Raw genomic sequence first — 13,738 nt, forward strand, 5'->3', positions numbered from 1 at the left:
GCCCATGTTCTTCCTTACTGGAGTGGACCAAAACCACAATAGATATAAATTTTCATCAATGCAATGTGATTGCCATAGGCAACTGGTTTGTCACTGTAATTGAAAACTAAGTGTTAGTCCCAACTAGAATAGATTTTTCAAATCAATTGGTTTTATAGATTGTTGACTGAACATTCAACAACTGAATCAGTAGTGCTAACTTTAACTGGGACCAGAAATGGGTTTATTTTTGGATGAGCAGAATACTAGATTAGGTAGGCAGCTGTTGGTCTGATGCTGCGTAGCTCTTCTGGAATAGCAGAATGAATTATGACATGGTGTTAGCTCAGCAGTTGTCAGATCTACCCGTCCCAAACATTTATCTGCTAGCACAGATACTTATATAATGTTATGACAATTTTGGTTGTACAAGAGTTCATAGTTATTGCCTTGCTTACCTCTGTATATTTCTGGTTGTCCCATGCTCCGACCACTTCCAGGTGAAACATGGCTTGAATCTAGTATTTGATATGCTAATTCTGAATATATGCTGTTCAGAGTTGAATGCATAATTATGCCATCATCTCATAATTATTCACCCCTTGGACAATGCTTTAGTCTTTAACACTCTAGAAATGAGGACAGTTCATGAGGGAAGTTCATGAGGCCTTTTATATGTACTTACACAGGAAGCATGATTGAGCTGTACTACTTCTCATGTTTCTCCAGCAACATGTTGAAAAAGGAGCTTGCACATCTATCTTATGCAGTATGTTCTGCTCTAGGGACAGCACATATATGCCCCTGTAGCAAAACATGACTTCTCCTTCCAAGTATTTCTGGGGGGGGGGGGGGGGGGAGTATGGAGCTGGCTGTTGTTGGTTTATTTAAATTTGTTTGAATGGGTGAAAAGGGAATGTGAAATCGAAAGATTAAAACCAGTCACACAAAATATACTAATGAAGAGTTCTGGGACACTTTAAAGAGTTTCAGATATATTGAGGATGCTTTTCATCTTCTTAAGTAAATGGTTTGAAGATTGATGGAAATATATAGCAACTGTGTGCCATGCTGAGCCTCACCAGTGTAACTGGGGAGATGTTTTTGACAAGCATTTCTCCACAAGCTTTTGTATTCTTGAATCTTCTCATACATTTTTTTATTTATGTAATGTGTATGCAGGTGACTTCAAGTTGCCTGCTTAGGCAAGTAATACCCAGATTTTTCCTCTGATTTTTAGTCTACAGCAACTGGTATTTGTTGACAGTCAACACCAACCAGAGCAATCATTCTTATTTGTGTTAGGCATATATAACCTGTTCTAGCAATTGGCCATTGATATCTCAGGAATTAATGATTTATGAGATTAAAAATCAAACAAACATGTAATTAACAAGGGCTGTTGTCTTATTTAAAAAAACAATTGAAAGCTGCCACAAAATATAAACGTGCTTTTGTTCATGACCTGTCTTTCTGTGGACATTCTGTACTGTTCTTAGCCTGCACAGTCTGTGCCAAACACACTTAAGTGTTTGAAGTTCCCGGGTACTCATTCCATTCTGGACTGTTTTACCATTCCCCCACCCCCATTAAATTCTAATCAATGTTTTTGTGCCAGTGCATAGCCTTAAACCAGTACTTCTACCCTAGTGTTTGGGTACTCCTACTTTGATTGTGTAAGGCTCAATACTGAGAAAATAAGTTTTCTATATGGTTTCAAATCTTCTTAGTAGATTTGTTCAACATTAAAAACTCCCCACTTGCAACTATCAAACCCTAGAAGGGATGGAAGGGTTCAATGCAGTGGTTCTAAACCTGTGGATCTCCAGATGTTTTGGCCTTCAACTCCCAGAAATCCTAACAGCTGGTGAACTGGCTGAGGTGTCTGGGAGTTGTAGACCAAAACACCTGGGGACTCACAGCTTGAGAACCACTGGTTTAATGCAGCTATGAGGACATTCATTTTGTTCCTGCTTCTGAACCAGTTTCTAAATTTCTGAATAGTTTTTTTTTCATTTTCCTCACTAGTAATCTGCAGTGGCAGCTCCTCTTAGGGCTTGACAATCAAGGGAGGAGGTCTTGGATCTGGCACAAAGGAATCAATGTTAGTCCCTTGTCTTCTATTCCTGGCTCTCCCACCTCTAAAGACACATTGTATTCTGCCTGTTTGACCACTATGATTGATTTGCATGTATTTTCCAGATTGTGGAATGATTTTTACATAGACTTAATTCTTAAAGAGCAAAACAGGGTTATGGAAGGGACTTCGTAAATTAAACTTATCAGTTTTGAACAGTCTACATTGACTGATTGATTTGATTTATATCCTGGCCCTTCTTTAATACTTGACAGTTCTCTACACATTTGTCTTCATAACAGCCCTGTGAATATTAAGCTAAGAGAGAATGTGACTAGCCCAACATTACCTAGTGAGATTTATTGACTGAGATGTGATTTGAACTTGAATCCCCAGTCCTAATCCAGCACTCCAGACACTGCAAGACATCGACTCTATATACAGCAGTGGTTCTCAACCTGTGGGTCCCCAGATGTTTTTGGCCTTCAACTCCCAGAAATCCCAACAGCTGGTAAACTGACTGGGCTTTCTGGGAGTTGTAGGTCAAAAACATCTGGGGACCCCTCGTTGAGAACCACTGGTATACAGGCAAGAATTTTGTTCTTATGGTAAGTGATTCACCATATCAATTTGCAATACATATATTAAGTCCAAGTGGTAATAGCAGGGTAGCTTGTATGAAGTAAAAAAGAAATTCCTTCCTTGCACCCCCCCCCCCGCCAAAAAAAAAAGAACCTGAAACTGTTATAGGTACATAAATGTTTATAAACAGATGAATTCAGAGAGAGAGAGAGAGAGAGAAAGAAAAAAGACTATCTTTTTCTTTTGATATCCAAGCTGTAGAAGTGCAGATGAAATCTTCATTACTAAGCCTTAGGGTATTATGGGATTAATCATTATGTTTGGGTGATTAATGTTTTGGTTACAGATTAAAAACATGAGCTGAGCTGATTAAGCAGAAATATACTAGCATTTCATGATGCCTCAACTGAAACGCTACCTTATTTTTTCCTTGTAGTCCAAAGGTAGGTGTCTCCCAGGATTTGGGGAAAACACTGTACCTCTTTAAACCCACTGAGCCCTTCCTGTTGTTGTTGTTGCTGCTTCTGCAGTGACATACGCTCTCAAAGTGATTTTTCATATAAAATAAATGTATATTTCTTATGTCCCTTGTTTATGAATAAAATGCAATCCTTCTCACATCTTGTGTTACATCCTGGGAACATAGTTTAGATTCTACTGCTGAATAGAACAGGAAGACAGACCAGTAATTGAGACCAGGAGAAGAAATAGGAATATTAGAAAAATAAGTTTCTTTTTCCTGGTGTTCTCTTCGGTCATGTCTTTGAACATCAGTGGAATCTGAATTGGAATGGGGAAACTGTGTCATCCTCGTGTCAAATTTCATCTTCCTTTCCTCTTGGTCTTTGTGTGTGGGCTGGAGGGAAGGGGAGCATAGACTACCCTATTAAAATTGCACTTTTTGAGCAGAAATAAGTGATTCCCTTGGATTTATGCCAGGGAATGCTATTGCAGTGAAAATAATCTCTTAATATGGGATGGCAGCTTCCCTAAGGATATGAAGTTTTCTGCATTGGAGGAACATTTAAGCAAAAGATCCTCATGGTAACAAAGGCTATTTCACCCTCACCCCTCCTGGTGGTCTGGTAGATAGCAAGAACGAGTACATATTTTCTCTGGCATTTTTTTAAGATCACAGCATTTGGTAGATTCATTAATGCACACATGTACTTTTGTAAAGTCATGTAGCTTGATGGGACTTTTAGCATTTAAAATCTAAATGGCCATTGCTTATGTATATTTGATGATTTCAAGAAGTAGTTTTTTTTAATTACAGCATTCCGATTAAATTTTGATTATGCTGATGTGACTTTCTCTTTTAGAATCCAAACTATCATTTAAAATTTGAATTTTTGTAGCTACTATACTAATCTGTATGAATTTCACAAGGTCATCATAAGTTGATAGGCAACTTGAGGGCAAATGCACACATTAGACAGTATTGCATTAAGTTATGCCATGAATCTCAACAGAATCAGTGATAAAATACTGAGAAGATGCTGGTGAGTCTATGTGCATCTGTAATTTGTTATTTAATTATTGCTTAGCATCCTGTTTCATGTATGTGTTTGCAGCAATATGATTACCTCTCTACTAACCTTCTATCCTGTCTAGGTTCTTATTTGAATCTTGATGAATAAACAAAGGAAACACAGAGTTAGTTCCACAGACAATGTTTAGCAGTTGTTCTGCTGAAGATATTTAAACTCTTTATCTATTCTAAGCCACTCAAATCTTCTGGCCTTATGGGGTCTGCAACCTCCAAATGGATGGTCATTATAGGTCCTGCATCACTATATGATGCATAAAAAGATCAACTCATTTATGATATGGTGCTGGAGGAGACAACTGAGGATACCACAGACTGCTAAAAAAAGGTCTAATACACAGACCCTAGAATAAATCAGCCTTGAATTTCCCCTAGAAGCCAAGATGACTAAACTGAGATTATCATAGTTTGAGCATATCATGAGAAGACAGGACTTGCTAGAAAAAATGATGATGCTAGGTAAGGGGAGTGCAGTAGGAAAAGAGAACTGCTACATTTCAGATGGATGCACTCAATCAATAAAGCTACAGGCCTGAGTCTGCAAGACCTGAGCAGGACTCTTGAGGATACGGTAGAAGTCTCTCATTCATAGGGTCACATAAGTTGATGGTTGACTTGAAAACAGCAAACAACAAATCATCATGTGCTAGCTATAAAATAATGTAACAGCTATCAAAACACAAAGGAGCTGCAAGAAGCATTTTACTAGGGTGCATTATTTAAGCATAGAGCCAAATCACCAATATCAGAAAAGCTTCCTCAGAACCACCACTCCTCTTAACGTTCCCTCAGAAACAGCAAGACTATCCCGCTAAACCAGGAAATCCCAGTTGGATTGACCCCATAAGAGTCTACCACCAGGAGCAAACCAAATGGGCAACTTAGAGGTCCCTGAACAGACTCAGAAGTGGAGTTGGCAGATCAAAAGACAACCTAGCAAAATTGCACTACCTAAAAGAATCCTCCACCTTGTGTGACTGTGGAGCAGAACAGACAACTCAGCATCTGTATGCTTGTCTGCAGCGTCATGCCTCATGCTCATGTACAGAGGAAGAGTTGTTGGAGGCTATAGACAATGCAATTGCCCATTTTTAGTCAAAAGATATTTAGCCACTTGTGCTCTTTCTATATTTATCAGTTTTATACTAATTTATGCAATGATTTTGATACAAAATAAATAAATAAATAAACCAATCTCAGTTTGCATCCCATGACTCAATCAGGATTGACCGATTAAATAAGCTTGCCTCCTTTAGTTGATTAGATCTGTCCCCTTCCCTCCTGATGTTTTGGAAGTAACTCAAATCTTGGTTGTGGGATCAAGCGTTTGCAGAATAGACTGACTTGCTGGGGAAGAAAATGTTTTAAGTGGACTGCAATGGATTGATTTGGATAATGATTTGAACCAGCAAACTTTTAAAATGTATATTTATGACTGTTTTAATGTATGCTAATTGTATTTTATGATATTTTATTATATTGTATCGGCATTGAATAGTGCATGTTGTTAGCCACCCCGAGTCCCTCTTCAGAGGTTGAGAAGGATGGGATAGAAATGTTCCAAATAAAATAAAATAAAATAAAGTCCAGAATTATGCAGTTGGAAGATAAGAAAACTGTAGTCAATAGAGACTGAATTCTCAGAGGGTGTTAGGAAAAGTACTTCCTAAGGCAGGATGCTTGGATAAGAACATCCTGTATGTGCTTTCAAGTTACCTGTCAACATATGGCAGCCTCATGAATTTCATAGGGTTTTCTTAGACAACAATACTAAGTGCTAACTATAGCTGACCCTGCTTAGCTTTCAAGTAGAGATGGGATCTGTGGCCTTTTGAGTATTTAGTCCCTTTGATAAGAATTTCTAGCTTCCAAAAGGGGTTTGTCTCTAGCATTTTGGTTTTTTAAAGCAGATATGCACTAATTTTCCTGATTCTACTGATTCACCATATTCTAATAATTGTATCATATGAATACCATATGAATACCAGGGCTCTCTTGATTTTGTCTGCATTTGAGTGCTGTACTTTTATCAAGATGTTCTAAAATATCAATAACATTGTTTAGATACCCAAAGAATCAGCTGTGGTTATTGGCTTCTATTTTAGAGACACAATATATCTGCTCTGGGACTTATTGCAGATTGTAAAGATGCTTGAATATGTTCAATCAGTTAAGGGAGTTTAGCATCTTGGACAACCCTTTTAAAATCTGGAATAAAACACAGAGAGATTCAACATGGCCTCTTCCACACAGATGAATAAAATCCCACATTATCTGCTTTGAACTGGAATATATGGCAGTGTGGACTCCGATAACCCAGTCCAAAGCAGATATTGTGGGATTTTCTGTCTTGATATTCTGGGTTATATAGCTATGTGGAAGGACCCATATCCCTAACAGGGAAGCCACTCGCTATTGCTGCAAGGTTTACTAGTAAATTCAAGCCTGCCAGATTTCCCCTCTCACTGGAGTCAATACAATATGGGATAGCAATCATATCTGAACAATTCTATACCAAAGTAGATACCCTGAGATGAGTCTTCCTGTCATAGGAATGCTCCTTTCTGCAGTGTTTCTCAGCCATATGGCCCCCAAAGGGTCCCAGCACATTCCAAGAGGGGCCCAGGTGTAAAATCACATATTTACAAACAGAACATTTAAATATCTACCATTCTACTGGTAAGAGAGGTGGGAACAGGGAGGAAACAAGGTATATGTGGCATCCATAGTGAGAACATCCATAAATATATCTAAAAAGATTGATTTTAATTATGTAAAAGAGAGGGGTTAGTCTGAAGGGAGAAATTACAATCACTGTTTGTGGCCTAAGTGAAGCAGGTTGAGAATCAGCTTAAGGAAGACCGATATATGCAAGTCTTATATTTATGTATAATCTTTCTCATTCTGACAAGAGCAAAAATGGATATATGACAAATATTTTTCACTTCAGCTTTCCATGCCACATTCAGGTATTTTGAGGGGAAAATGTTATTGTTTTGTGTAAATAAATAACAAATCCTCAAAAATCTATTTTAATTTTAAATGCATGAATAAAATATAGTAGATGGGTTAACCAGTTTTATTCATTTTTAACAGGCAGCAATCGGCCGAAGACCTTGCAAGGGTACCTGTTAATTCCACCAGCAACATCTTGAATAGACTTCTGGTTAGTTATGATCCCAGGATAAGACCAAATTTCAAAGGTTAGTTTATTTATAATTAATTGACTTCATTTTTCAGTTGCTATATGATTGCATCAACAATAAAGTATATTTTATTTTGTTGTAGACAAATTTGGAGAGCCAACACAATGTAATATTTGGGTGTTGAAGTAGGACTCTGGGAGGGCAAGGTTGAATGCCCTCTGACCCATTGAAGCAATGGGTGGCCTTGGAAAAATCCCATTTTCTCAACCTAAAATGAAAGCAAAGGCAAATAACCTCTAAATAAAACTGGCCTAGAAAATATTAGGATAGGATTTTAAGAAGTCAGAGGCATATAATAAGAATCACAACAACAACATCATAATCACCAATATCAGCAGTAACAGCAACTAATTAGATAAAATTACGGTGGCTTGCCTCCACAGATTCAACCATCCATAGTTTGACTATTCCCCCTCCTTCAAAAAATTTCCAAAGCTGAAACTTGAGTTTGTCATTTTATATAAAGGATACCATTTTACTATGCCATTTATATGGTGGAATATGGATTTTGATATCCATAGGGAGTCTTGGAGCCAAACCCCAGCAACTACTGTACAAGCGACATGTTAGTGAGTGAGTAATTGAGTGGTCTTAACAGTTTGGCTATGCACTTTAGGCTGAAATAATAGAGCTACATTTTATTTGTTTATTTATTTATTTATTTCCTATATTTTTCCTTTCCATCTAATTCTATTGATGCTATTTTAGTCTTTAAACCTGTGTCTGCTGTCAGTAACTGATTCAATGAAGGTGAAAAATTTGCATCTTAATCCAGCCAGGACAGAGGTGCTCCTGATCACTTGAAAGGCAGATCAGGAAAGGAATTCAGCCTCTGCTGGATTAGAAAACTCTTCTCTAGAAATCATAAATTCATAGTTTGATGGTACTTAGCCCTGAGCCTAGATTTTCAGGTTTATGCAGTATCCAGAACTGCATTTGTATAGTTAAAACCAGTTTCTGTCTATGTCTTTTTCTGAAACTATTTTAAAAAATACACCCAAAAAAGGTTTAAAAGCAATTAAAAGTAATTCAGCATAAAACAATATGGAACTCTCTTAAAATCTAATTTTCTGTTTTAAAATCATGAAAGGGTTAATGAAAAGTCAACAAAGTGAGGTCATGCTGCTCTCTCTGAGAGGATAGTTCTAAACCCCAGGGACAGCCACAGATAAGTAGTGATATAGAAGGTGGAACTTATGAAACCAAATTCATTCCAGCTTACATTTGTTTACTTCACTTTTGTCCCATAATTTAAAAAAATACTTAGCACCTTTACAATGCTTAGTATCTTGTCTATATCAAATGATAAAAAATTCTGTTCAAATAAGTTTTAGTTCCTTGTTGCAAAACAGTAAAGTGTGGAAAGTCAAGGACTGTGTGTGAATACTTTTGCAGGGCACCATAGGTCATTGTGGGAGATTTCTGTGGTAAAAAGAATTAAATAAATGATATAAACAAGATATATGAATATAATGCATGAGCAGAAAGTAGAAAAACTGGTAAAGGTACAGAGCATGTAATTCTTCTACTTAGATAAAACAGAAGATGACTGGGCAGAATTTCTGCCCTTATGGGACATGAATGTCCAACACAGAGAACTATCTCCTTCTGCAGAAAAAAGGCAGGGATTGAAGTGGGTTAAGATTGCCGATGCTATTAGAAACCAATTTTTGCATTAAACGTTTCTGTATAAAATAATTAATTTGGTAAAAAATAATTTAACTGTTTCAACTATGTAACCATGACACAATGACATTGCACTTTTTATTTCATTTTTATGGTATTGGCACACAGCTCATCCTACATGACCACTTTCTCTATAGTAAGGAACAGTGTGGTTGGTTCCTGCTTACCTGGTTGAATCATATATGTAAATCATGTGTAGGGAACTTCCTAGGATGTGGGAGCAACATTAGACTCACACCAACTACTAGGTCCACATGCCCTTACTGCCATTCTGCCAAACACAGATAGAATTTTGTTGTGCAGTAATTATTTTGGCAATAAGAGGCAATTGAAGGGCCACAAATGAAGAGAGGGGTTATGTGAAATCATGTGCTGCCCACACTCATAAAAACCTAAGATTTGCCCAGCCTTAAATGATTCAATTAGTTTAAATTACTTCATCCATATGGGTACATTATAGAAGCTAGAGTCATATGGAGAAGCTGACAGAAGGGGAAAGGATAGGTCAAGCAGTCTTACTTTAGAAAAGGAGTAGAGAACCTTAAGCCTAGCATTGAATCAGGATTTCCTGAGGTTTTCATTTAGACTCACAGATGGCAGTTCTAGACAGCACTTTAATGTGAGTGTAATTGAGTTTTAAAAATGCAAATACACTCACACTGAAGTTCACACCCCCCCCCCTTTCATGGCATGTCATTGGTGTGACCCAGGAGAACTCTAAAGAAGAGGAAATGGCTGCTGGGTGAGCTATTTTCCTTTTTATAGGCTGTTGTAAGGGATTAGGGGAGGTGGTGGGGCTGTCTTGGGTTTCTTCAGCTCTAAGAGCCCATGAAACCCAAGACAGATTGTATAGACAGGCACCGGAAGTTGCACAGCATGATCCCTGGTCCCATCTACACAGCTCCTGCAGCTAGAAGACCCATGTCTTTCCAGCAGTCAAATAATCTCGACACAAAGCAGACTTTTTCTGCTTTGTGCCAAAACATTTGTATTTTTGTAAGGCATCATTTGGATGCCCCACGTGAAGAAGCGTGAGGGCGTATATTTTAGGGCCTGTCTGGATGGTCCCTCTTGAAATTTCCCAAAGGATAATGCCATCTTCACTATGATCCTATTATTTAGTGGTTTGAAAAAAACTAAAATAACTCATGTAAGGCTTAGTTAATGGCAGGGAGAGCTTTAAGCTAAAATATGTTGACATTTGGGATCATGCCATTTTGCTTTTGGTCCCAAATATCACATGAATGTATTCCTTGAGAATGTACCTGACACTGAATTTGGTTCTCAGGCTGAAAGAGGTTTCTCACCCTTGCTTAAGAGTTTTCTACATCTAATTTGTAATCACTGTACACCCTCCAAATAATCTCATTTTAGTACCAAATCAAACATAGTGTGAGATCTCATGTTTTTCAAAGGAATTCGAAGTAAAAGTGGTGATGTGAGAGGACACCACTTTTTAAAAGAGTGATGGTGTTGGGCAGAGGGAACTGCAACATCTTTCCCTGTGTTATTTTCCCAAATTAAAGGCTTCTCCCTCGAAGCTACTATTAGACCCTTTGATAAAAAAGACACGCATTTGTATTGTGACTGTATACTTTCCCCAGCAGGGCTAATAGCAGCATGACCTATTGGGAGAGATTTAGACTGGCGACATGCCATCACTGTTACCCCAGTCAAAATTTAAGTTCTCTGCAGCTGCTTTGAGTCAACATACCATGGAAACGACTTACATTTTCTTTCCCTTAATATTCAAATTAGGTTTGAGTCAATCTAAATTAATATGCCATACATGTTGAGGAAAAACTAATAGAGAGATTGCTTCTCCCCCATTACAATTGCATGTAAAATGAGCTCATTTCACCAATGACAATTGCCCTTTTTTGGTCATAACTGAAAAGTAACTCCAAAAAATTATTCCTAGCTCTTCAGTCTTCCATTCTGAACTACAGATTTAAAAAAATGCAATAAAGACTTGCTCTACAGGAAGAACATGAGAATAGGATTAATTGCCAACTCTGAGATTGATATTCTCTTATGTATATATTTTAGGGATACCAGTTGATGTAGCAGTCAATATTTTCATTAACAGTTTTGGATCAATACAAGAGACCACTATGGTAAGACTTATTTTTCTTTGAGATTTTATTTATTTATGAGTGATGAAAGTACCTGTTTTTGTATGGATCGGAATAGTCCTTAACTTCACATATCAACATCTTCAGCAAAGGTTACCCAGCTATTATTGTTGGCCACACTAGAACAAAACACTGGGACCCGTAGAGAGGCCTGCTGTTGTAGAACATGCATACATCTTTCTGAGGTGAAGGTCTGCCAATTACAGAGGGGCCATCTCACAATAAGGAGAGTATCAGCCTTATAGCTATGTCTCTTGGTGTATATCCCCTGGTTTGAAACTGTGTGTATGTGTATGTGTGTATATTGATAAAGGCAATGTTTGTTTTAGACTTAAACTGAATTATTATCCCCAACTATAACAGACCCACTGAATCAACAAGAACCGAGGTATATCCAAATTTGTGTTAAGTACTTTTTTAGTATCTTCACTCTAGCTGGGACTCACAATTACATTTGTGCCCTAGTAACTAAGATGGCCTCATAATCTGAGTGTTCTTCAACCCCTTAAGGACATCAAGATATAATGGCTTGCACCTGTCAGACATTCTGTCCTGGTCCCTCCAGAAATCACTAGAGTAGCAAATTCAGAAATCACTTGTATTGTCTTGATACCCTAAGCCCTATAAGCAAATGCCAGCACTGCCAACCAAACTTGAATGACTGTGGTGTTAAACCTCTACCCTTCAGATGGAGACAGAACTGCAAAATTGTGAAACAGGATTAACCAAAGAGCTTGAAGCCCCTTCCTATATCTAATCCATTCAAAGCCTTCTTAAAATTATCTCAGTACTAGGAGCTATGGAGAGGCTATTAATTCTGACAACCTTACCCCTCCAAGCCTCCAATCTGCTGGCATTGGAATCAGGTGGGTCTCTGTATCTGGAGCCATTTATTTGCAGCACTCCTTCTGTTGATAGGATAGAGCATCAGCAATCCTGTTGTCCACCCTAGTCATGTGGAACACTATCACTAGAATATTATAATGGGGACATTGCACTGTAAAGGTCTTGGCCAAAATGCATGGCTTGTATGTAACTGGAGGACAAGGAATTAATAACCTGTACTGTGGCCATATTATTAAACTAGAATTGGACAGAGAAGTTAGCCAACTCCTTAACCCAAATCTGAACAGCAACCACGATTGGGGAAAAAAAATAATCCAGGAATGTTTTTTTTCAAAAATCTGCATTGATCCTCTCTTTGAGCTACACCTATGTCCACAAAAATACACCCAAAAACCAATGGAACTTGCTGTATTTAAAGATATTTTTAAGGCATCCCAGATCCTCAGTTTGTTTCTCCATAAAGAACTCCTGTTAATGTGAGCAGGATATTCCTGCCAGACCCTCAAATTCTATGTGATCCCTTGAGTAATCCTAATCCTTTAAAAACCCTTATCAGGTGCCACAGCCCTGCATGCACATTTTAAATGGCCAATTATTTCCTGAAATTCCCAAAGTGTACCTTACCTCACCACTCCTCAAACTCAGAAACCCTCTCCCTCAAATCACTATTCTACTCTTCAGATAGTCAGTATTGTCCCACAGTATAAATCTCCTATGAAAACCAAACATTGCCTGGTCCTTTTGTTTTTTTATGGGCAAAGACTTTGCACAATTTTGATTTCAAGAAAATAAAATTCTCTCATCAAGAAGGTACATACCCCCACTTCCTGTCTGCCCAATGAACAACAGCAGCAGCAGCAGCAGCAGCAGCAACAACAACAACAACAAAGAATCCAAAGGATGAATAACCCCCTTGTGCATAAACCTAAGCTTAAGGGCACATTCAAGAAAAGCACTGAACTTTTCAAATGCTGCACATGACACCAAACAGCCTATAGGAATATACGTATTAAATGAATGAATGAAAGAGAAACAGAAATGCCTCTCTCATGGCCACATCCCTCAATATTATGCTTGCTAAAGACACCCCCCCCCCCTTTCTCAATAATGCTGACACCATGACATCTTCATCAATCAGTGAAAAGGGTTCTTGAGTTACTATGAACACTTAAAAGCACTAATTTATTTTTGAAACACTCAAGCATCCTTAGAATTTTCTTCTTTTTCTGTATCACCAGCTATGTCGCAATGTGCAACTCCTTCCCATTCTGGAAAAATGTATTCCCCTCTAAATATGTTACTAATGCTCCATTTACTCTATGCTTTGTAACTCTGTAGAATGTTTAAATATGGCTAGAACTTAATTTCTATAATGCGATTGATTGCATTCATGTATATGCCAAATATACTGTTACATTTCTATCTAAATTCTTACTTCCAGTAATTTACCACACCTTTACAATCTGGTCAGAAGCACCACCTCCATCAAGTCTCTTTAACAATCCTTTTGAGTAGGAAAACCACAATCCAGATGTTTTTTACACAGAGAGACAACATACACAAAGAGAGTGTTTGTACATTCTGCTATTTTATCTCAAAAGGATCAGGTTACCTGGTTCAATCTAATTGTGTTCCTACCTATAACTTCTTTTTTGTTTTTCTCCTGCCAGTTATCTCT

General features: G+C 37.8%; 1 protein-coding gene across 2 annotated transcripts in view; it reads left to right on the forward strand.

Moving 5' to 3' along the window:
- GLRB (glycine receptor beta) overlaps window positions 1-13,738 on the forward strand; it is a 46,583-nt gene that overhangs the window by 10,042 nt on the left and 22,803 nt on the right. For both annotated transcript variants that reach the window (XM_060778790.2, XM_060778791.2), the window contains exons 3-4: window positions 7,284-7,390; window positions 11,129-11,196. In XM_060778790.2, coding sequence (XP_060634773.2) covers window positions 7,284-7,390; window positions 11,129-11,196 — 175 coding nt within the window. The remainder of the gene's footprint in view (window positions 1-7,283; window positions 7,391-11,128; window positions 11,197-13,738) is intronic.

This window comes from Anolis sagrei, chromosome 5, assembly GCF_037176765.1.
Source record: "Anolis sagrei isolate rAnoSag1 chromosome 5, rAnoSag1.mat, whole genome shotgun sequence".
Lineage (NCBI taxonomy): Eukaryota > Metazoa > Chordata > Lepidosauria > Squamata > Dactyloidae > Anolis > Anolis sagrei.